The sequence below is a fragment of the Myotis nattereri genome, assembly GCF_964212035.1.
Source record: "Myotis nattereri genome assembly, chromosome: 14".
Classification (NCBI taxonomy): Eukaryota; Metazoa; Chordata; class Mammalia; order Chiroptera; family Vespertilionidae; genus Myotis; species Myotis nattereri.
In genome coordinates this window covers 13,713,469-13,735,712 of record NC_138089.1, presented here as the reverse complement: position 1 = coordinate 13,735,712, position 22,244 = coordinate 13,713,469, and the positions used below count along the sequence as shown (strand labels likewise).

Here is a 22,244-nt window from a genome sequence, read left to right as displayed (position 1 = left end):
GCCAGGAGTAAGAAGATTCCTTTCACAAGAGGAGACAGTGGGGCATGGGATCTCGCCGGGCTGCGTGCTCCCGTGGGAAAAGGCTGGCCAGGCGTTTGGAGGAGGATTCCATGTCACTTCCCGGAATCGGAAAGGCTCCTAGGATTGGGGAAGCCATCTTCATCTTACCATAAGCCACTTGGATGGGAGCGTTCATCTCAGACACCCTGGAGAGAGGGCTTTCCTGTCCTTCCCAGGAGCAGCCGCCCTGCCCACCTCACAGTGAGAATGAGGCATGTGGAGGTGCAGGCGCCGTGGCCGACGCTGCCTGGCAGCCCTGCTCCTGGCTGGGGAGCTGGGGAGCTGATACCTGTAACAGGCGCGAGGGCGTCTGTCGTCTTCACACTGTAAATATTACCTAATTACTTAAGCCTCCGTCTCCAGGCAGGTGTGGCAGTGTGATTTTCAAGGCCGCCTTGGCCACCCTCCTATGGCTTCAGCTTTTCTTTGCTCTAGAAAAATCTTCCTTAGCGTGGGCTTTGTGTGGGCGCTGTGGTGCTCACAGACGACGTCTGGAAACTAACCAAGGCCATCAGCACTCTTTCCCAGAGTGACCCACTCCCCCCGTCTCGCTAACCAGGGAGCATGAGGCCGGAGGTGTGTGCGTCTCCTTGGATCACAGGAGGAGCCCCGCGGAGACAGGTCTGTCTTCCCCACTCTCCCGCTCTCTCCACAGACACTCGCTGGTTACGGTGGTTTTTCTTCAGGGACAGTAACTTGGACAGAACCCTGGCTCTCTCCTGTCACAAGAAAGTCTCTCCCTGGCCGGCGGCTCTGTTGGTTGGAGCATCGTCCCAAACACCCCTGGGATTCGATCCCTGTCAGGGCGCAGACGGGAGGCAGCTGACCCATGTTTCTCTCTCACATCGATGTTTCTCTCTCTCTCTCTTCCTCTCCCTCTGAAAATCAATGAACATGTCCTCCGGTGAGGATAAAAAAAAAGAAACGGTCTCACCTCATCCGCCCTGAGGCCTGAGATTTAAAGACTGTCTGTCCATTGGAAGCCCCCATGGAGCCCTCTCAGCACAGCTGGTGGTTGTCATGGTTGCCACATCAGTCTGGGGCCCTCTCCGGACTGGTGTGTGATTCCCAAGCACCGGCGTGGACCAAAACGAGTGTCTTGGCTGTTCTGTTTAAAATCTATGCCTGTGTTCCGAAAGCGCTGTCTGTCTGTCTGACACTAAGTACCAACAGGTGTTATTTATCAAGAGCACGGTGCCTGCAGTTCCCATGCCCCTGAGCTGGCACCTGCCAAGGCTTCCCGGGAGAGGGAGGAAGAGAGACCCTGTTCAGAGAAGAGAGTAGTATCCACTGAGAGCTGGGCACTCACCAGCCAGCCAGAGCCCAGCTCCTCGGAGCAGAGGGACCCTGATTCCGGAGGGTGAGTGGCCGGTCCCGCCCAGGTGCTGCACATGTGATTCCCCATGAGGGGCACTGCCTGCGCAGAGCTTGGTCTGTCCATGCTAGTGCCAACCCCCCCCCCCCGCCCCCCGCGCTCCATTTTCCTCTGGGTCCTCTTCACCAAGCCCCAGCAGAGCCACTTGACGCCAGTTCCCAGGTGAGGGAGACGCTGGAGCCATACCATTGAGGGCATCCTTACCACAGGCCAGTTGGGGCAGGTGCCACATCTAGGGGTCAGGCCCCGGCTGGCATCCCAACAATCAGGCTCATCCTGCGGCCTCCCTGAGCCAGAACTGATAACGAGGCAGGTGCCAAAGCTTTTTAGTCGAATGTCAGGCAAGACCCAGGACACTCCTTTTAAATATATTAGGTAGCAGGCCTCGGTGATACCTAATTCTAAGAGAAAAGTTATTTTAGGGCCAAATAAGAAACAGACGAGGGCACCCTGGCCTCTGTCTCATAATCACGTAGAGTCAGTGGTTTAATGGAGCCTGGCCAAGCTGTCCGTGTGGGTCACTGATGGTTGCTCGCCATGGCCATGGCCATTGGGGTTGCTGACAGACAGCTCCTGGGGCCCTAGATCTGGGTGGGGTGTGGGTGACAGTCTCCAGTTCCCGCGGGCAGCTGTGGCCTCTAAGTGACCCGGTGTTTCTTCAGGATAAACAGGCCGTAACGATTCTCAGTGGTGGCGAGTGGGAGACTCAGCTAGAGGAAGCTCAGCTCCAGTGCAGGGTACTCGCACGTGCCCACCCGGCCTGCACCGGCCTCTGGTACAGACTCTAGGCTCAGACTACCTCAAGGCAGTGGGAAGCCTTGGAAGTTAAAAGGTGTCACGTGGCAAGGATGCTGTGTTCGGTGAGAGAGGGAGATGTCCACGTGGCCCTTTTGGCAGGAAATCACAGCAGCTTCAAGTTGAAGGAGGGAAGGGCCCCCGGGTACATGGGACCCAGCCCTCCACCCAGGGTTCCAGAGGCAGCTGTCGTCAAGTGGGGCCGGGACGACGCACCATTCTGAACTTTGCCACCTCCCTTAGCGCCAAGCTGAACAATGCGTTTTCCTGCACAGGACATGGACACCTCCCATGGCCATTAGCTCGCAGAGGAAGAGGGAGGTGGCGTAGGAAAGAAGACTTTAAGGCGGTGGGAGAGGTCAGGAATAGTATCATGGGGAGAGTCAGAGCCACGTGTCCCCCTCTGCGCCCCCCGCCCCACAGGCTGCTGCTGTGGGATTGAGCGTGTGGCTCTGTTACATGCACAGCAGACACAGTGCACGGCGCCCTGGTGGGATAAGGAAGTTTTCAGACTTGCTGTCTTCCATGGCAGTTGCTACACAGAGATCGAATACTCCGTCGTTGGCTGGGAAGCAGAATTGCACACCAGGGCTTGTTTGTGGAATGGAGCGGGTGCCGTTGGTGGCATAGAGGAAACTCCACAAGTGAAGTAGGAAATGTTCTTCCTCCTGAGAAGGGAAATAGCACCCTGTCCACCTCCTGTCTTTCTTCTTCACTTTCACACAGCACACTTCACTTCTAACACTTCTGGTCACCACATGTGACCAGCAGTTCTCTGCGACACCAGCTGGGTGTCCTACAGTTTAACTCAGTTCTGACACCATTTACCTGGAGATAGTGTCAGATCCCACAGGTTGAGGCCTCAGTCCCACAGACTCCTCCCACCCACGTCAGATGCCATTCACAAGTAACAGATCCCCAGGTTACCCACAACTTCTGTCTGACTTGGGTACACATCAGAGGTTCCCACAAGTTCCTCTTTGGGTTCCATTAATTTGTTAGAGTGGCTCACAGAACTCAGGGAACCGCGATCACCAGTTGATTAAAGGATGTGATTAAGGAAACAGATGAACAGCCAGATTGGAAGCTCCCTGAACCCCATACTTTGGGGATTATTATAGAGGCTTTGTCACGTAGGCATATCAATTATTAAGTCTATTTCCAGACCCCCTGCCCTCTCTGTTCTAATCATGGCTTGGTTTTTCCAGTGACCAGCCTTAATCCAGAAGGTACCCAAGCCCACACAGTCACCTCCATGGAACAAAAGATGCTGCTAGTGCTCTGATGACTAGGAATTTACAAGGAGTTTAGGAGCGCTTTGTCAGGGACTGGGGACAAAGACCAAATCCTATATAATAAAAGGCTAATGTGCAAATCAACCGAACAGCGGAATGACCAGTCGCTATGATGTGCATTGACCACCAGGAGGCAGACGCTTAAGGCAGGAACTTTCCCCTGGTAGTCAGTGCGCTCTCACAGGGGGAGCGCCGCTCAGCCAGAAGCTGGGCTCACGGCTAGCAAGTGCAGCGGGGGTGGCGGGAACCTCTCCCACCTCCACAGCAGCACTAAGGATGTCTGACTGACAGCTTAGGCCTGCTCCCCTTGGATGTTGTCAGTCAGTCATCCCCCAAGAGCTCCTGGACTGCAAAAGGGAACAGGCTGGTCTGAGAGATCACACCCCCACTCCACAAGTGCATGAATTTTGTGCACTGGGCCTCTAGTATTAGAATAAGAGAAGACATGCAAATAGCCAACAGGTACATGAAAAGAAGATACTCAGCATCATTAATCATCAGGAAATGCAAATTGCAAGGACAAGGAGCTATCACCTCAGGCCTGTTAGAATGGCTATCATCAGAAAGACAAGAAATAGCCCTAGCTGGTTTGCTCAGTGGGTAGAGGGGTTTCCTTTGGACTAAAAGGTCCTCCAGTTCCATTCCGGTCAAGGGCACATTCCTGGGTTGCCGGCCCAATCCCCAGGAGGGGGTGTGCCAGAGGCAGCCGATCAATGATTCTCATCATTGATGTTTTTATCTCTCCCTTTCCTTCTCCCTCTCTGAAATCAATAAAAATAAAAAAGAGACAAGAAATAACAAGTGCTGGCAAGGTTGCAGGTGGCAATGCAAATTGATGCAGCCTCTGTGGAAAACAGTGTGGAGGTTCCTCAAAAAAGTAAAAGTAGAACTACCATGTGATCCAGCAATCCCACTTCTGGGTGCTTATAAGAAGGAAACGAAAATCCTGACAATGAAAGATAGCTGCACTCCAGTGTTCACTGCAGAATTAGTCAAAATTAGCAAGGCATGGAAACAACCTAAGTGTCCATAGATGGATGGAAGGATCAAGAAATTGTGGCATATATACAGTAGCCTGTTATTCAGCCATGAAAAAAGAATGAAATCGTGCAACAACATGGATGGACCAGAGGGTATTGTGCTAAGTGAAATAAATTAGACGAGAAAGATCCATACTATACTAGTTCTCTTATATGTGGAATCTAAAAACAAACATGTTTATAGATACAGAACTGATTGGTGGGGCTTAAGTGGTGGGTGCGTTTCCCCCTATGGGCCGTAATCTCCAGGAGGTCAAGAGCCATGTCAACTTGTGTTCACCTTTGTGGCTAGTTCCTGGGCAGGGTCCTGGCGTATAGCAGGTGCTCAATAACTGTATAACAATAGCTACTCCTTAGAGCACACTTTCTACGCGTCAGCCAGCAGGCGCTTGGGCACGTCACTCATTTATCCAAGACCACGTAGCTGGTACTTCCAGAACTGAAGTAGTCTGACGCCCGAGTGAATACGAGGATGAATGACCCCTTGGATCTCGGTCTCTAAAACAGACGTGAGCAGACGTGATGATGGGGCCAGCAGCCCCACTGAATTACAGTGAGGACTTGATGACATAATCGGTGAAATGCGCTAACTCAGCCCGGAGCCAGGCTTGGACTTGGTACTATTGCTGTGTCAGCACAGACTGGCACCGAGGGAAGGCCTTGGGCGTGGTCAGCCTGCACACTACGTACATTTCCAGCATCCCTGTGAGAGCTTGAGGGACCTGGAACTTAATGTGCATTTCTGATGGGGGAGGATGGTGATTGGGCAGCAGCGGGTGTTAGAGTGGGGCCTTGGAAGAGGTGAAGGCTGGAAATTGCAGACCCTGGACTCTGATCTGTCACTGAGAACAGAGAAGCTGGGAAAACAGAGAGGAGGAAAGGAAAGGAAGCTTTTTTGTGCGAAGGATTGTTAACCCACAGAAGCAGCCGTGGACCTGAGGCTCCAATAGGCCCATAGCCCTTCGTGGGGCCGTTTTCGTTCTTTAAGCACTTTGACGAACCCTCCTGGCAGCCTGATTCCCACCTGCAGATAGGAAGGCAGATGAGGGAGGTGTCTGAGGCTGGAGTGCACATGACCCTCCGGTGTGGGATGTGGCAGATGGGGTCCCCGCTCTGAGCCCTCCTGACAGCCTGATTCCCACCTGCAGATAGGAAGGCAGATGAGGGAGGTGTCTGAGGCTGGAATGCGCACAACCCTCCGGTGTGGGATGTGGCAGATGGGGTCCCCGCTCTGAGCCCTCCTCCCCACTGTGTCCTTGGCCAGCCTGGGACCCCGGTGCCCTCACTCATCTTGAGTGGGGAGAGTAACTGAAGTGCCTCCTGGATCACCTGAGAGGAACCCCCGGCCGGCCCACCGGTGTCCTAGGCAGCTGGCAGCTCCAGCCAGATCCTGTTGGGAGCTGTAACTCCCCCGGATGCTGGAGCGGGTCCCACTGCGATCCCCTCCCTCTGGTTCTGGCACCTGGCCCTGCATACTCCCTCTCGGGAGACCTTGGGCAGGAGGGGAGGGAGGGGACCAGGTTCCAGGTTTGCAGTTCTGCCTGGTCGGCTGGGGGGATTTCGTGTTCACGGAGCCCTCTTTGATACAGCCCTTCAAAAGGGAAGTCCTTCCCCGAGGCCATTTCTTTGGAAGTTTCCCCTAACCGACTCCATATTCAAGGTTTCGAGCTGAGCTGGGGCGAGAAAGGAAACACAGGCATTTGAGCGGGGGAGGGAAGGGGGGCTGAGGTGCTGTTCCATTGGAACGGTCCCCTCTGCCTGAGAAGGGACAGTGCCAGCTCTCTCCCTGCCCGCTCCCCTCCCCTGGCTCAGGCCAGGCTGGCCGGACAACACCCTTGGGGTGTATGATCTCGCACCCCACCCCACCCCCAGTTTCATTCTGCTGACAAGCGTGGTGGAATAGTGGCACCACGCGGCTGTGTTTGAGCTGTGCTATCTACCTCTCGGACACCTGACCAATAATTGGCCTGTTGCCTCCGGAGAGAAAAGGAGGAGGCAGGGTGCCTGGGAGGACCTTCAGCTCAGTAGTTTAAGGCACTTGGAAATTACACCAACTTCACACCACGGATCACAGTGGTGTATCTAACACCCCAAATGTAGAGGGGTGGGGTGGGATGAGGTGGGGTGGGGTGGGGCACCTCCCGTGCACTTGTGGAGCCACTGAGAAAATACCCTGGACGTTGCTTTAGAGCCAGAGGACCCTGGGCTCTGCTAGAAGCCTCTTCACTATCCAGGAAAGTCTCTAGGATCAGAGTCAAAGGTGGTTCAGATTGAAGGCAGAACTTCTCAGGGCTGGCGTGGGCATCGTCCGAGGGCTGTGGGAAGCAGGCAGACACCAGTGGGAATGGAAGCAGCCCGAGGAGGGGAGCACCTCGCAGGGGGGTGTGTTTAGAGAGGCTGCCAGGTGTGCCGGGGACAGAGGTCAGTGCTGAGGACACACGTGTCAGCAAAGGTGTGGCCTTCCTGTACCTTCGAGGCCTGGGATCAGCAAACCCAGACTCACGCACCACCACCGTTTGTACGGCCATAAGCTGGGAATGGTTTTTATGTTTTAAACGGTTGAAAAATCACAGGCAGTGGAAGACTTACTCACACGTGACCAGGATGTGAAATTGACATGCAGCGTCCATGAGAGAAGTTTGATTGGCGCACAGCCACACTCGTCCCCATGCATGCCGCCTGGGCTGTCTGTGCTTCGAAGGCACAGTTGTGTATTTGTGATGTACGGAGACTGTATGGCCCGCAAAACAAAAATATTTACTGCCGGCTCTTGGCAGAACAACTTGGCCAGTCCTGCTCTGAGTCCTCCAGGTGCTCTGCAAATGCCCCCTCCGGGTCTGGCCACAGGGCTCCTCCCCCTCAGCGAGGTGGTGGAGGGAGACAGACAGCAGAAGGGATATGTCTGTTCCACCTGCCCGCCCCATACATCTGGATGCCACTCCCGACCTGCAGACCACCGGCCCCGCAGCTCAGAAGTGGCCTGGAGGCCAATGGGGAACGGAAGTCCTGCCCTGGTGGGTGGTCCCGTCAGAGGGAGAACAGACGTGCCTCCGTCGTGGACTCAGTGCAGTACTTTCTGGTACATTGAGGCGGTGGGGTTCTGTCTCTTCATTCCAAGCAGGGATACCAGGCTCCATTCGCCGACCAGGAGGCATCTGCATGACTTACTGAGCAGAGCCCACAGCAGCAGTAAAACCCCAGCTGCGATGCTGTAATGTATCATCCCCCTTTACATCAGATCGTGTGTCTGCTTTTCCGCGGGTAGGAAGAGATACCTGGGCACCGACTCCCCAGCTAGCTAAGGATACTCATCTCTGGGCGCTGGAATTTGGGGAGATTTTAAAAAACAAAAAAAACAAAACTTTCCTCTTACTTTTTTTGTACTACTTGGGTTTCTTTTTAAAAACATTAACATGAATCATCTTAATCAGCAAAGAGAACCCAGCTATTTTAATTTTAAAGAATACATAACAGAGGTTGCATCTGCGTGTGGGTGACAGAATTATTTATGTGGTGATGATGTAACCATGAGAGCTACGTGCATCCCATGCGGCCCACTGCCGGTCAGCATAAGGGGGTGAATGGGACTGTGGCAGGAGCTGAGAGAAGATGCAGAAGTCAGGGAGTCTGACATGGTCGTCACTGCAAAGAACCGGAGCTCCCAGTCTATCAATCTTGGTTCATTATTGGCATGTGCAGGTCTTTTCCTGACTTTCCCCGGCTCTGCCTTCCTGAGAAACTTGAAGGTTGGGGTACTTGAACGGTATGTGAGTGCCCCCTAGTGTCCGCGCTGCCACTCAGCCTCGTCCCTGTGGAGCCCTCGCTCACACTCTTTGTTTGATGTCCCTGCTCTGGTGGCATTTGTGTGGCAGGCGGCGCGATGCCCCCAGGGTTCTCTGGGGCAGTGGGGATGCCTCATTAATTTATCCTTCCTCCTGTCGCAGCCACAAAGCAGAGCTCTCGGCTGCAGCGTGATTTGGCAGTTGAAGAGCGAGCGGATGCCTCCCTGTCAGAACCGATGTCCTCTTTTCTCCAGCGGCCAGCTCCTCACAGCAGGCCCGGTGCCCCCGGCGGGGACGCCGCCCTGCTCCCTGGGGCGGCCTGGGGCTCGGGGTTCTTGGGGAAGCTGGCTATGGTGGGCTCCTGGGAGACACCACAGCCACGTCATGTCCCCTGGCTTACCTCCTCCCCTCACCACCCCTCCCGCCCCAGTGCCGTCCTCACTCTAACCGTTCGCTCTTGAACCGCAGTTCTTCGTGTGTCCCCCCCCCCCCCCCCCCCCCCCCCCCCCCCCCCCGGTCTCCAGCAGCGAGCAGCCGGCAGCACCTGCTCCCCGGCTCCCTCCTCACTCCAGTCCCCCAGGTTCCGGCTCAGCTGAAGCTCGAGGGATCTCTGCAAAGTGCAAACCCGCCTGTGCCCTTCTCTGTTCACGTCTTTCCCGGGGCTTCTGGGTGCTCTTGGGATGAGGACCGGCCGTTTTAGCTGGGCCTCTGCGGCTCCCACTGAGCTGCCCGGTTTCCTCCCGCCTCTTTCTCTGAGCCTTGGCCCAGGCCTGGCTTCCCTCAGCCCCCAGGCCCCTCCCTCCCGTGGTCCCTGGGCCTGCCCTCCTCTCTCCCCCTGACTCAGCTCCCAGGGTACCCTCCGCAGTCTTCCCCAGGCCCATAGCTGGGTCCAGGCCCCCATGCTGGGCTTGGACAGTACTGAGTGCCTCTCCTCCCATCCAGGCAGGAATATCAGCTCCACGGGTGGGATCCTTTGGGGAACCCCCATCTCCCCATTTAGACTGCTGGTTCTCAGCCGGGGGTAATTGCCCACCCCCTGTCCCGGGGCCATTTGGCATTACCGGGGGCATTATTGATTGTTATAATTGGGGAGGGGGTGCTAAAGGCATCTAATGAGTGGAGGCCAAGGATGCTGCTAAACACCCTACAGTGTCAGCCCCCCAAGAGCAAACAGTATCTGGCCCAAATATCAATAGTCCCAAGGTTGAGAGACCCAGCCCCGACTCCGTGCCCAGTGGTGGCAGGAACCCCAGGGGCTGGGAAAGTGCACACTTGGAACTAAAACGTCGCTATTAAAGGCTGACTTGATAGCTCAGCCCTTTGGTAGGTGGATATAGAACCCGTGTCCCTTCAAACCTGCCCCACAAGGAAGAGGAAGGAGGGTGAGCCTGGCTTTCCCTATGCCCATGTCAGGGAATTATTCCATGAGGCCCTGCTGGGCCAGCCTGTGTGTGTGTGTGTGTGTGTGTGTGTGTGTGTGTGTGCGCGCGCGCGCGCGCGCGCGCGCGCCTTTGCTTTAAACTTATTTAATGTCTCATTTTAAATTTATTTCCTCTGATCTGCTTACAGTGGTGTTTGATCTACAATTTTAGTTGGTTGGGGTACCCCACAGGGCCAATGGCCTGGTTTCTACAAAAAAGTCATCAAGGGAAAAGATCAGGTGACTCTGCTAGATTAAAAGAGGCTAAAGCTGCCCTGGCCGGTGGCTCAGTGGGTCAGAGCATCGTCCCGTACACCGGAAGCTTGCGGGTTTGACTCCTGGTCAGAGAATATACCTAGGTTGTAGGTTCAGTCCAGGCAACCTATCAATGTTTCTCTCTCACATAGATGTTTCTCTCTCTCTCTCTCTCTCTCTCTCTCTCTCTCTCTCTCTTTCTCCCCCTTCCTCTCTCTCTAAAAAGTCAATGAAAATGTCCTCAGATGAGGATAAAACAGTAAATAAATAAATTTTTAAAAAGAGACTAAAGCCTTGTATAATGAAATGCAACTCTGGTAAGGGGGACATGGCCATAAACAATCTTTTGGAGCCGATGGGGGAAGTTTGAACATGGGCTGTGCATCAGATAGTACTGTTGAATTGCTGTTTATGTTCTTAGGCATGGTCATGGTTCTAGGGTTTTGTCTTCGCTCAGGTTGCTGTAACAAACTCCTATGGGCTGGGTGGCTTACAAACAATAGAAATTTGTTTCTCAGGCTCCTGGAGGCTGGGAAGTCCAAGATCAGGCCCCGCAGGTGCCCTGTCCGGTGAGAGCCCACCTCCTGGTGCATAGTGCTGCGTCCTCACTATGTCCTCCCCGAGGAGGGCAGGGAGCTCGCTGGGACCTCTTCATAAGGACACTAATCCCACCCATGAGGGCTCCACCCTCATGACCTAATTGCTTTACAAAGCCCCACCTCCCAGTGCCACCACATTTGGGATTAGGTTTCAACATGAATTTGGGGGCACGAAACATTCGGTCTCTTGCAATCAGATGGGGAATGTCCTTAGTCTTAGGAGAGGCAGGGTGGGCTATGAAGGAGTGAAGTGTCAGGGAATCTGAAACTCGCTTATGATGCCTTCGCAGGAAAACAGTTGTATGTGTGACTGTGTGTGTGTGCGTGTGTGTGTGATTGTGATTGTGTGTGTGATTGTGTGTGTGTGTGATTGTGTGTGTGTGTGATTGTGATTGTGTGTGTGTGATTGTGTGTGTGTGATTGTGTGTGTGTGATTGTGTGAGTGTGTGTGTGATTGTGTGATTGTGTGTGTTGAAAGAGGGAGGGAGCCCTAGCTGGTTTGGCTCAGTGGATAGAGCGTCGGCCTGCAGACTGAAGCGTCCTGGGTTCAAGTCCAGTCAAGGTCACGTATCTTTGTTGCAGGCTCCTCCCTAGTCCAGACCCTGGTCAGGGCTCATGCAGGAGGCAACCAATCAATGTGTTTCTCTCACATCAATGTTTCTGTCTTTCCCTCTCTCTTCTACTCTCTCTCTACAAAACATCAATGGCAAAATATCCTCAGGTGAAGATTTTAAAATAATAATAATAATTTTTAAAAAAGAAAGAAAGAAAGAGGGAGGGAGGAGAGATGTGGCAAAATGTTGAGGGCAGGTTCAGGTGACGGGAGTGGGTGTTGTGTGTTGCTCTGTCAGGTTTCCGGGCTGGGCTCTGGGGACACAGGGCGGGCCATTGCGGGGTGTGGTGGCCCGGAGCCCACTGAGTCTGCGTCTGCCTTCAGTCTGCAGCTCGCCGCCCATCCACATGAAGGTGCAGCCCCTGAACCAGACGGCGCTGCAGGTGTCCTGGAGCCGGCCCGAGACCGTCTACCACCCGCCCATCATGAACTACATGGTCTCCTACAGCTGGACCAAGAACGAGGACGAGAAGGAGAAGACCTTCACGAAGGACAGCGACAAAGACCTGGTAAAAGTCGGGGTGCCTGCTGCCCTTGCAGTGAGGAGAGGGACTCCCGCCGCATCCCTGCCAGGCCCTGCAGGCAGGCCCCGGCCTCACGCTGCCACAGGGCAATAGCTCCCGGTGTGGCCCGTGGCCGAGCCTGCCTGGACCCCATCCGCCCTCACCCTCACCCCCCAACGCCACCCGGGAAAGCTAGTTCCTTTTTTTATAATTGGGCCCTTTAAACAAACTCCTGTCTTTCATTCTATAGACACAGAAAGCTCTGTTAAGGCCTTTCCATCCGACAGGGTTATTGTGGATGTGAGATGCTGTGTGCACGTGCAACAGACTCTGGCCCGGGAAGCAGTGTGTAAGGACCCGCTGGTATTGCTGCAGCGATTCCTCCTCTTGCTCTTTCCCATGTCACCGCCACCATGCAGCTGCCCACTGCCCGCACTCCCTTCCCCATCGGATCCCCTCACCTTCCTGCCTGGGGGATCCCTGGGACCATGGAATGCTTAGCCACTGTTCTCAGCCTCTCAGACACTCTGGCATCGGACCTCACCGTGAGCTCCTGTGCGGTTCCACTCTCCATAAAATGTGCAGAAATGTTTAGTGGCCAACCCCCCAGCAAGCCCTTCCGAGCAGGTGTTTGTAGCCGCTCTTCCTCCCCTGGGAAAGCAAAGCCTCCAGCCAGCGCTAGTCTTCCCGTCTCTGCAGAGAAACTCAGCGTGACACAGTCGGGTTGGAGCGCCTCTGCTTTCATTGTTAATCAAAGGAGGGCTTTGGAATAATGAAACCCGTACCTGTGTGTGCACGAGGCGAATGCAGTCGCACAGAGTGGGATTCTTAATGATCATTCCCACTTTCCCTCCCGGCACAGAGTCCCCGGGGCCCATTCAATCAGTGACAGAATAAAACTTGGCGTGTTCCTTTAGATGAAGATTCTTTTTCTTCATTTTCACTTATATTTTCAATTTCCCCACTAGACATAGTGATCTGGGTCCCCTTGAAATCAGAGAGGAACCTGCCGGAAGTTCCCCGAGGTTGTGATGTGTTTTGACCTTCCTCTTGTCGCCGCTGGGAACCCAGGAGGGGTTTTCCCTCTGAAGTAAAGATGGCTGCATTAATCAGCAGAAGCCGCGTAGGCGCTTAGGCGGGTCTTGTTCTAAGTGAAAAATAATTAAACACGCGAAGATGAATAGATACTGGCTTGGCGTGAATCCAGTAAATCCCTGTGTCGGTGGAGCGGGGACTTTGTCCTGAACAGGAGACGGGGTCAGAGGTTTGGAGGAAGAGGCGTGAATTGGGTTTAGAGAAAGAGAGCGATGCATTGAAAAATATGCTCTAATGGCAAGGTCTTTTTTTTTCCTGAGAATTTCTAGGGGTGGCTAGTTTCTTTTGGGACACACAAGATTAATTTTCTTAATTCCTCGGGAAGCCAAGTGTGCTGACTTAGCAGCAACAAAACTATTCTCCATCTGATGGTTGCTGTGGCCTGGAAGCCTCAGAGGAATATGTAAGGTCAGGGCGGCCTTTTCCAGGTCGCGTGCCTCTTCCCCATACTCCTCCCGTTAACCTTCTCCGAAAGAGATGCATGAGGCTTACCGTTCACTGAGGGGACGTCACCTGCTGCCCTCACAGCAGCCGGGGGCTAGGCCGCAGCAGCAGGTGTGGCCACGGGACCACTTAACGCCGGTCAGAGGTTTCGGTGGCTGCACCGGGAAACCGCCCAGCGGTTAAGCTCCAAGAACCCAGAACCCAGAACCCAGAACCCACATTTCAGTGGCAAGACATTCACCCATTAGGGAAGTCTTCGGACTCAGTTGCTTTTTTTGTTAGTTTCTTCACAAAGCAAGCGCTGTCTGTTTTTCAGGTACTTTCTCTTTTCTCATTTTTTAAAGGCCCTGGGAATAAAGCTCTGAAGAATGGGGACCTGGGTTTGACAGGTGTCTAATGACTAGGGATTGGCAAACATTTTCTAGAAAGAGCCAGGTTGTAAAGATTTTAGGGTTTATGGGGCATAAGGTTGTTGTGGCAACAACTCAACCCTGCCATTATAGATACCACCGTAGGTATAGGAATGTAAAGGAATGGGCGTGGCTGTGTGCCAATAAAACTTTATTGACAAAAACAGACAGGGGGCCAGATTTGGCCTGTGAGCTCGAGCTGGCCAGCCCTGTGTTAGACCAGGGCCATTCTTTCAGTGGTGTGGTGTGGGCTATGTATGAACAGGTTTCCCTGGCCTGTGTCACCTTGCTTTCACAAGGACCCTGTGAGGTCGATGTTTCTCTCCTATTTTACACGGGAGGGCAGCAGAGGCCAAAGACTGAGCCCCTGGCCCAGGATCAGCCTGTGAGTGGGTGAAAAGGCTGCATCTCACCTTTCCTGACCCTTAGCCAGGTGTCCTTCCTAGCATCTTGCCCCGTATTACCCATGGAGAATGTATGACAAGACCGTAACACTGCAAAGACAGACATGCAGACATCTTGTTGCAGATGTTTAGACTCTGTCTGGCTCTGGAAAGCAGTCCACTTGGTGATTTGAGAGGCCGTCTCGGGTAAATAATGGCAGTCTATAAGGGATATTAGTGATGGAAGGAGTCCAAGACTCATGAGTATAAAGGGGGCCTAAGACACAGTCCGAGCCTCAGTTAAGCATCGGGGAGTCCAGACTGATTTGGTTCCGTCTTATCCTGCACATTTCAGTGTTGGAAGCAGATTCCCAGGCCAGGTTCTCTCTGACCACTCTTCCCTTCAAGAGGGAGCCTTTGGTCCATGGGAGCATCGTGTCCAGCAGGTGTTGCCGTGGCAACACAAACCTGAACGTGGTTCTTAACATTACTTTAGGTTTGGCCTAGAACAGTGATGGCGAACCTATGACATGCCATCATTTCTAGGTGACACGCGAACTCATTTTTTTGGTTGATTTTTCTTTGTTAAATGGCATTTAAATATATAAAATAAATGTCAACAATGTAAGTCTTTGTTTTACTATGGTTGCAGATATCAAAAAATTTCTATATGTGACACGGCACCAGAGTTAAGTTAGGGTTTTTCAAAATGCAGACACGCCGAGCTCAAAAGGTTCCCCATCACTGGCTTAGAAGGTGGGCGTGTGCTGGCCTCCACACCTGCTCACTGCTCTTCTTTCTTCACCTACAGAAAGCCACCATTAGCCACGTCTCACCTGACAGCCTTTACCTGTTCCGCGTCCAGGCCGTGTGCCGGAACGACATGCGCAGCGACTTCAGCCAGACGATGCTCTTTCAAGGTAAGGCCGGGTGCCCTGCGCCCCGCCCCTGGTGCTTGGTTTTTCCTGCCCGGGGGCTTGGGCAGACGCACACAAGCCTGGCCTAGGAATCTGTGGGGCTTTAAATCCCGCCTTTTAGAGTTTCATAGGCCCGGAGAGGGAAGAAGAGGGAAGTGGTGATTTGTACTATCCTGTGCATCTGGCTGTGTCAGACCACAGAACCCCTCTTGGATCTAGCGTGACCCTAGAACCAGAGCCCAGACACACACCGCTCACCTTCCAGCTGGCGAGCCACACTCGGGCCCTGCTTGCAGGACCTTTGAGCATCTTGAGAAATAGGTATTTGTTCCTGTGCATTTGGGGGACTGGCAGAAAGTTCTAGGGCCAGGGCTAGGCTGAGGCAAGGGAGGCATTCATCTAGGTGCAAAATTTAAAGGGCTGCAAAAAACGCGGTAATTAAGACACATGATATTTTAATGGAATATTTTTTTAAAAGCAAAGTCAATTAAAACAATTCATGAACATCATATCAGAATTTTAAATAAAGACAGGAATTCACTCTGACTTACTCGCTCTAACCCAGTTATTTTCAACCCGTGTGCTAGGAGAAATTTTAAAACATGCAATGCCTGACGAATTAGTCAGGGGCACTGACTTCCTTTCCCTTAGTTTGTCAAATAAAAAGATGAAAAGAGCCAACACAGCCATGGCCGTCCTGTATGAATGAACCAAAATTATACCTATTTCTTTGTCAGGTTGGTAAAAATACATTTTTTGGTGGGCTGCAGAATTTTAGCAGTTAGTTTGTCTGTGCCAGGAGATGAAAAAGGTGGACGATCACTGCCCCAACCCCATTCCAGTCCTAGTTCCAATAAAACTTTGTTTACAAAACCGGCTGCCAGCCTGTGGGCCGTGGCTGCGGAACGGGTTTGCGACGTGGGCTTAGGCGTGGGCCTTGCTCGGCCAGACCCAGGCCCTCCCTGTGAGGTCCTCCTCTCGGGTCCTCAGTTTCAGGGAAACCTCCTACCAGGCCAGTGGTCCTTCACCTTTTTGAGTCCTGTATCTGGTGAAGGCGTTTCCCTGGAAAATGCCAAAACTGAGCATTTTCAGGGCCCTGGAAAGCCTGTAGGACCGGCAGCAGCGTTGGCTGAAGCCTGTGAGAAAGGCCCATCCGGGACCCTCCCAGATCGGGACCCTCCCAGATCAGCCCCCTCAGCATTTCTGGGGGCAGTGGGGGTGGTCTGAGTCCTAACCAGACGTCTGGGTGACTGGCAGGCACACTGAAGACAGAAGTCCCCATTGAGAACTGGGGTCCTGGAGGGAGGCCCCAAGTTTGAGTCCCGGCTGCACTTTGTATTTCTGCAAACCTGAGCATGTTTATTAGCTTTTCTAAGCTTCAGTTTCACAGTCCGACATGTGGTTGTGTTAATGGTACTGACCTCACAGCATCCTTACGGAATGCCATGGGCTGATGCCTGTTAAGTAGTTCGCACAGTGTCTCTGGTACCAACTATAAATATCCCCTTACTGTTAGGTTTGATTTTAAAAGTACTGAATGCTAAAGCCCGGGTAAGCAGCCCTCCAGCCTAGATGCCCTCCATGGATCCCTTCCAGCCCTACCATTTTGCATTTAGTCTTTAAATGTTCTTTGCATTTAATGTTCGCATTATCTCATCCTTTCGTTTAAACTAATTGAAGTTAGCATGCTGTATTTTTTCACAAAGAACTCATGCTTGTGTGCCCACCTGGGCTCTGAACATGTTGGCCCCTTGCCTGTGCTGAGGAGGGAGCTCAGGCCACAGCCAGGCCTGTGCCGGCCCCGGGAGAGAGAGAACAGGCCGGAGAGGGCGCCCGCTGCAGGCGGGGCGGGAACCTTGGACACACACGTGACCGGATTGCATGCATCCAGATGTGGTCTCCGTGGGCTCCGACCGGGAGCTGGGATCCACAGAACTGCCTTTCCTGACTAACAGGCCCCATGAGCTTGCTGGCTTCTGGGTGGACTTTGAAAAATGAAATGTTTTTAATGTAATATAATTCAAAAAGGCCTTGTCAGCTACAAGCTCTAAGCGTGGAGTATTTAAAACGTCTGATCGCAGGGCTTGTTGAAATGGCTGCCGTCTCCAGTGTCCGTAGGCTCCTCTGTTCAGCAGTGGACGTGAGCTCGCTCCCTGTCTGTGCTGTTTGTCCCCACAGGGGGACGAGGGGCACGGACCCTTCGCTCCTCCCACAGCGGCTTCAGCATGTACCCCGCAGCATCCAAAGGAAAGTTCATGAAATCGAAGTCTTAGTGGAACCAGCCGGCTGAGCCGAGGAGAGCTATGAGCAGTAGAGGCCAGTGGACAACACTAACTCGCAGGACTTCAGCTCGAACAGGGAAAGGAAAAGGCTTAGAGAATTTATGGGTGCCTTCTTTGGGTAAACTTCACCTGTGGGTTGTTAAAAATATATTTTGTTAATATGAGGAAGCCACATGGAATGTTTTCCTTATCATAGTAAATATGCCAATATTTATGTTCTAAATGTGTTACATTTACCTTACTGTGACCAATGTAATAGTAATAATACAGGGTGAGTCCTAGTTACAGAGCGTTTGCCCATAAGTTGTGTCATCTAACCTCATGGCAGGTGTAACACGGGTGGTATTTATTGTTCAGAAGGGAAATGGTGCTGGGGCCGGTGAGCAACCTGTGAAAAATCAGTTGGCTGCTACTCCAGGTCTGGATTCCTTTTTCCAGAGCTGATCATTTCTGCACAGCAATGGACCGTCCCCAAAGAGTAAGCATCAGCCACGTGCCCCAGTCTCCAACAAACACGTAACGTCCTGAGTTATTGTTCAGAGCCTCTCTGTAACTCTCCACAGTCACGGAAAATAGGGATTCCTGAGATTCTGTGTGAGCCACAGGCCTGTGTAGGCAGCCTGCTGCAAAGCTGATGGATTCTCTCTTAAGATGATCCTATTTAATAAAAGCCTAAGATGCTAAGTGTCCTGTCGTCCAGTTGGCCGTTCAACCAATCATTTAGCTAATGATATGCTAAAGCCGCTCAACTGTTCGCTATGACATGTACTGACCACCAGGGGGCAGACACTCCAACCAGTAGGTTAGCTTGCTGCTGGGGTCCGACCTATCAGGACTGAGCAAGACGGGCTGGACACACCCTAGAGCCCTCCCGCAGCCCCTCCCTGGCTGGCCAACCTCCAATGTCCCTCCCCAACCCCAATCGTGCACTAGTGGGGTCCCTCGGCCTGGCCTGCGCCCTCTCACAATCTGGGACCCCTCGGGGGATGTCAGAGAGCCAGTTTTGGCCTGACGGCAGAACGATTGGTTGCTATGACACACACTGACCACCAAGGGGCAGACACTCAATGCAGGAGCTGCCCCCTGGTGGTCAGTGCACTCCCTGAAGCCGGGCTCATGGGTGGCGAGCGCAGTGGCGGTGGTGGGCGCAGGACTAAACCGTCAATCAGACATCCCCTGAGGGCTCCTGGACTGCGAGAGGGCACAGGCCAGGTTGAGGGGAACCACCCCCCCCCTTCCCCCCAGTGCATGAATTCTGTGCACCGAGCCTCTAGTTTTAAATTAAAAAGTAAAATACACGGTGGCACAAAAATCTCCACTTTCAGTCCGAGACAGAGTCCTAGGTCCTGCCATGCAGCTGAGGTCTGCTGCTGTGTGCACCGGGAAGGAAGGGATGCGTCTCAGGAGAGCTTAGGGGCAGTGCCCTGTCATTGTCCCCGCCCCTGAGTCCCCTTAGGCCTGTGGACCAGGTGAAGGGAAAGGGGCTGTAGGAGTGTCCTGGTCCCCACGGCCAGAGCCGTCCCCACCGGAAATTGTTCAGGATTAATGAGAAGCGGGCCTGCGGGTGGAGTGGCTGTGGAGTTGGTCGGCCTTAATCAGAGCCTTTGGGAAGGGCAGGCGAAGCAGGTCTCCTGGGAACTTTTGTTCCGTCTTAACAAAGGGAGGTGCACGTGCAGACCTGTCTGAGGCCTCCGTGCAGCACCACCGATGGCGCAGCACAAAGGAAGGTGGGAGGCCTGCTGAGTCCTGGCCGGAGCCCGTTGCTTCCTGGGCTGCCTCCTGTGACCTGGTGGTGGTGACGTCTCCAGTCTGTTCTCCATTTGTCCCTTTGCACCTTTCACTTTCCGCTTTGCAAAACGAATGCATGGTGAGGTCAGGGGTTGCAAACTCGGGTGCCCGGGGCCAGGCAGGGAACATGGACAGAGGAGGGAGGGCCGTGGGTGGGAGAGGAGGTCCTGTGCCACTGAGCAGGGTGACGGACACCTGAGCAGAGGGGACGGACACTTAGCTCTGGTTGAATGTTGCCGTGCAGGAAGGCGAGCTCAGTTTGGACAAATATTGTGATTTTTCAGGATAAATAGGCCAGAATTTAGGAGGTTTTTTTCAGATGAAAGCAGTTCAGTGCTTACAAACTTACTGTATACAATGGCAACAAAGTTATTTTTTTTTTAAATAGCTTGCAGGCCAAACAAGTTATGTTGGTCACCTGCCACCTCTGGTTTAGATAAAAATAACAGCAGGCTCAAATGTTTTTTATTGTGGCATTTAGCGTGTTTTTTGCTAATTTCTCAGGGCCATGTGTGGTATAGGAAGCATACTTTTAGTATATGTAGCCCTATTGGTTTTTTAGATAAAGACAAAGACACAGTTTGGTATGTCCTTTTTAAAAAAGTTATATTGTTTAGCATTCTTCACGATAGCGGAAAGGTAGAAATAGCCCAAACACCCACCAGTAATGAATTAGTAAATAAAATGTGGTGCACGTACCATGCAGTGTTGTTCAGCCTTAAAAAGGGATGAGGTTCTGACACTGGGAGGCACCGTGAGGACACTGTGCTAAGTGCAATAATCACACATGGGTGAACAGAACTTCATGAAGGAACGAACACCAGGGAGAGTAATGCGTGGTTAGCATAAAAGAATTTGACCACTTAAAGCAACGATGGGTTTTACAACTTATGTGGAAATAAAGTATATGACGATGCACAAAAAGTGAGGTAGGCCAATGGAATTTAAAAATTGTATATTTCTCCCATTCTTAGGAGGTATTAAAAGTGCTAATTTAAGGTAAACTATCATAAATTTAGGATGTATATTGTAATCACTGAAAGGATCATGTAAGAAATTATCAACAAAAAGCAAATAGAGAGGAACAAGGAAATAATATGATTCCACTTATATGAAGTTCAAAACTAGAATTCTGACCGAGGTCAGAATGTGGGTGTGTTGGGGAAAGGGGGTGGGTGGGGCACAAGCAGAGCAGCTGGGGTGCGGGAGCATGCCTGTACTCAGTGTGGGTGTAGTCACACAGGTGTTTACAGGGGTAAACATTAATTGGACTATACACTTAAGACTTGTACATTTTACTCTATGTAAGCTTTCCCTCAGTAAGTCAGAAATCAGTAACAATTCTTAAAAATTTTAAACTAACAGCTTAAGACAAGATTCAGCAAATTATGGCCCATTGCGTGCATATGCAGCCCTCTGCGTGTTTTTTAATGACTCACAGTCTGAGAAGCGTTTGTTGTTCTTAAGTGGCTGGGAGAAAATCTAAAAAGGAATGATATTTCATTCCATGCAAATTGTATGTAATTCACAATTATGTCTGTAAGGTTTTGTTGGAACAAAAACAACAAAATTCATGGTTTACAATGTAATTTCTTTGTTTCTCAGCTAATACCACTCGAATATTCCAAGGGACCAGGATTGTGAAAACAGGAGTGGTAAGTAGTTAATTGTTTTGTCCTGGTTGTTAACTTGCATGCAGTTGAAACTGTCACCACGAGGTGGCAGTATGATGTTGTGAAACTGCTTCATGGGAAAAAGTGAAGATACAGAAACACTATGTATAATTCAATCCATTAGGAAAACAAGCTGTGCAGCAGAGTTAAAGCAGTAGCGTTATATGGTATAATTTTTGTCAAGGTGAAAAATTCTCCGGTTTTTAATTCTTTATTATCTGTAGGATCATAGGATGTAGGATTGCACAGGTCAGCCAGCTCCAAGCCCTTGGTTGGACATACGCTGAAATTCCCAGAGGTTGTCATTTGCCCAAAGCTATGTGGATTTTCAAATTTCTGTAGCCTCAATCAATATTTTAAGTTTTCCCATTTCCAGTGCAACTAATAATCATAACAGTGATCACATGGTTGATGATAACAACAATAGCCTAACACTCAGCATTTCCTGGGTTTCAAGCACAGGTTATTTTATTATTTTATTTACTCCTCACAGCCTCCCACAAGACTGGTGTTACTGTTATTCCCCTTTTATGGTTCAGGAAACCGAGGCTCCCTGGGTTGTGGTGATGTGCCCAGCATCACCCGGAGAGCGTGAGGGGTCTTCGCTCAGCCGGGGCTGCCTGACTTCGTTGATTGAGTGCCCCATCGTGTGTGGCATCGGGCTTTCATTAACCAACTTAAGAACTCTACATTTGCTAACTCGATCCTCTTTGAACTACAGAGTTTTCTAATTAAAACCTCGCGATAAAACGATAAAATCTAAGGTGTCCTGGCATATTGTTTTGAACGGATTTCTGGCTGTCAGAACCAACATTAAGCTCAAAACTCCGCGGCCCTGGCCATTTCCCCAGCTCCCGCCCTGGTGCAGTCCCACCCTTAGCGCAGCCCCATCTTTCAGTACCAGGTTAGCCCGGTGGGGAGAGTGAGCTGCGGTTTGGCCACAAGCTGCCCTTGACATCTCTGTGCCTCAGTTTCCTCCTCTGTAAAATGGGTGATGACCATCCCGGATGGTGTGGGAAGCCCGGCACGTTGCTGGCAGCTGTTAAGTGGAGCAGTGATCGCTGTCATGTCCGTGGGCAAAGGTTTTGCCCTGGATAAACCCAGAGACTCTGAAGGGTGCAGGACGTGGGGTGCGGGCTGTGAACAGGTCCCAGAGCCTGCAGGGTGGCCCGCCCCGCAGGCGTGGATGGGACACTCCCCTGTCCCTCTACTTCCTCCCTGTCAGATGGCGGGACCCAGTCCAGGAGGGCCTTCTGGACCCAAGAGCAGGATCTTGTCCACAAGCGCCAGAGACATAAGAAAGCGAGGCCTCCAGCTGCGTCCAGGGCCACCCAAGAGCAGCTGACCAGCTGGTGTTGCCAACTGACCACTCGTTTGATATTTGTCTTTCGGCCTAATTTAATGCTACTCACTTTTGGGCCACTTAGCTCCTCCTGAGCAATCGCAGTGAAAGCGGGGCTTGCTCTATGTGCGAAGGGACTGTAAACCATTAGAGCGGAGGTGGCCGTCCGTGGT

General features: G+C 52.1%; 1 protein-coding gene across 1 annotated transcript in view; it reads left to right on the top strand.

The window, feature by feature from the left end:
• The window catches only part of PTPRG (protein tyrosine phosphatase receptor type G), a 266,165-nt gene that overhangs the window by 163,598 nt on the left and 80,323 nt on the right, over window positions 1–22,244 (top strand). The window contains exons 7-9 of the mRNA XM_081106576.1: window positions 11,559–11,743; window positions 14,881–14,989; window positions 20,662–20,711. Coding sequence (XP_080962702.1) covers window positions 11,559–11,743; window positions 14,881–14,989; window positions 20,662–20,711 — 344 coding nt within the window. The remainder of the gene's footprint in view (window positions 1–11,558; window positions 11,744–14,880; window positions 14,990–20,661; window positions 20,712–22,244) is intronic.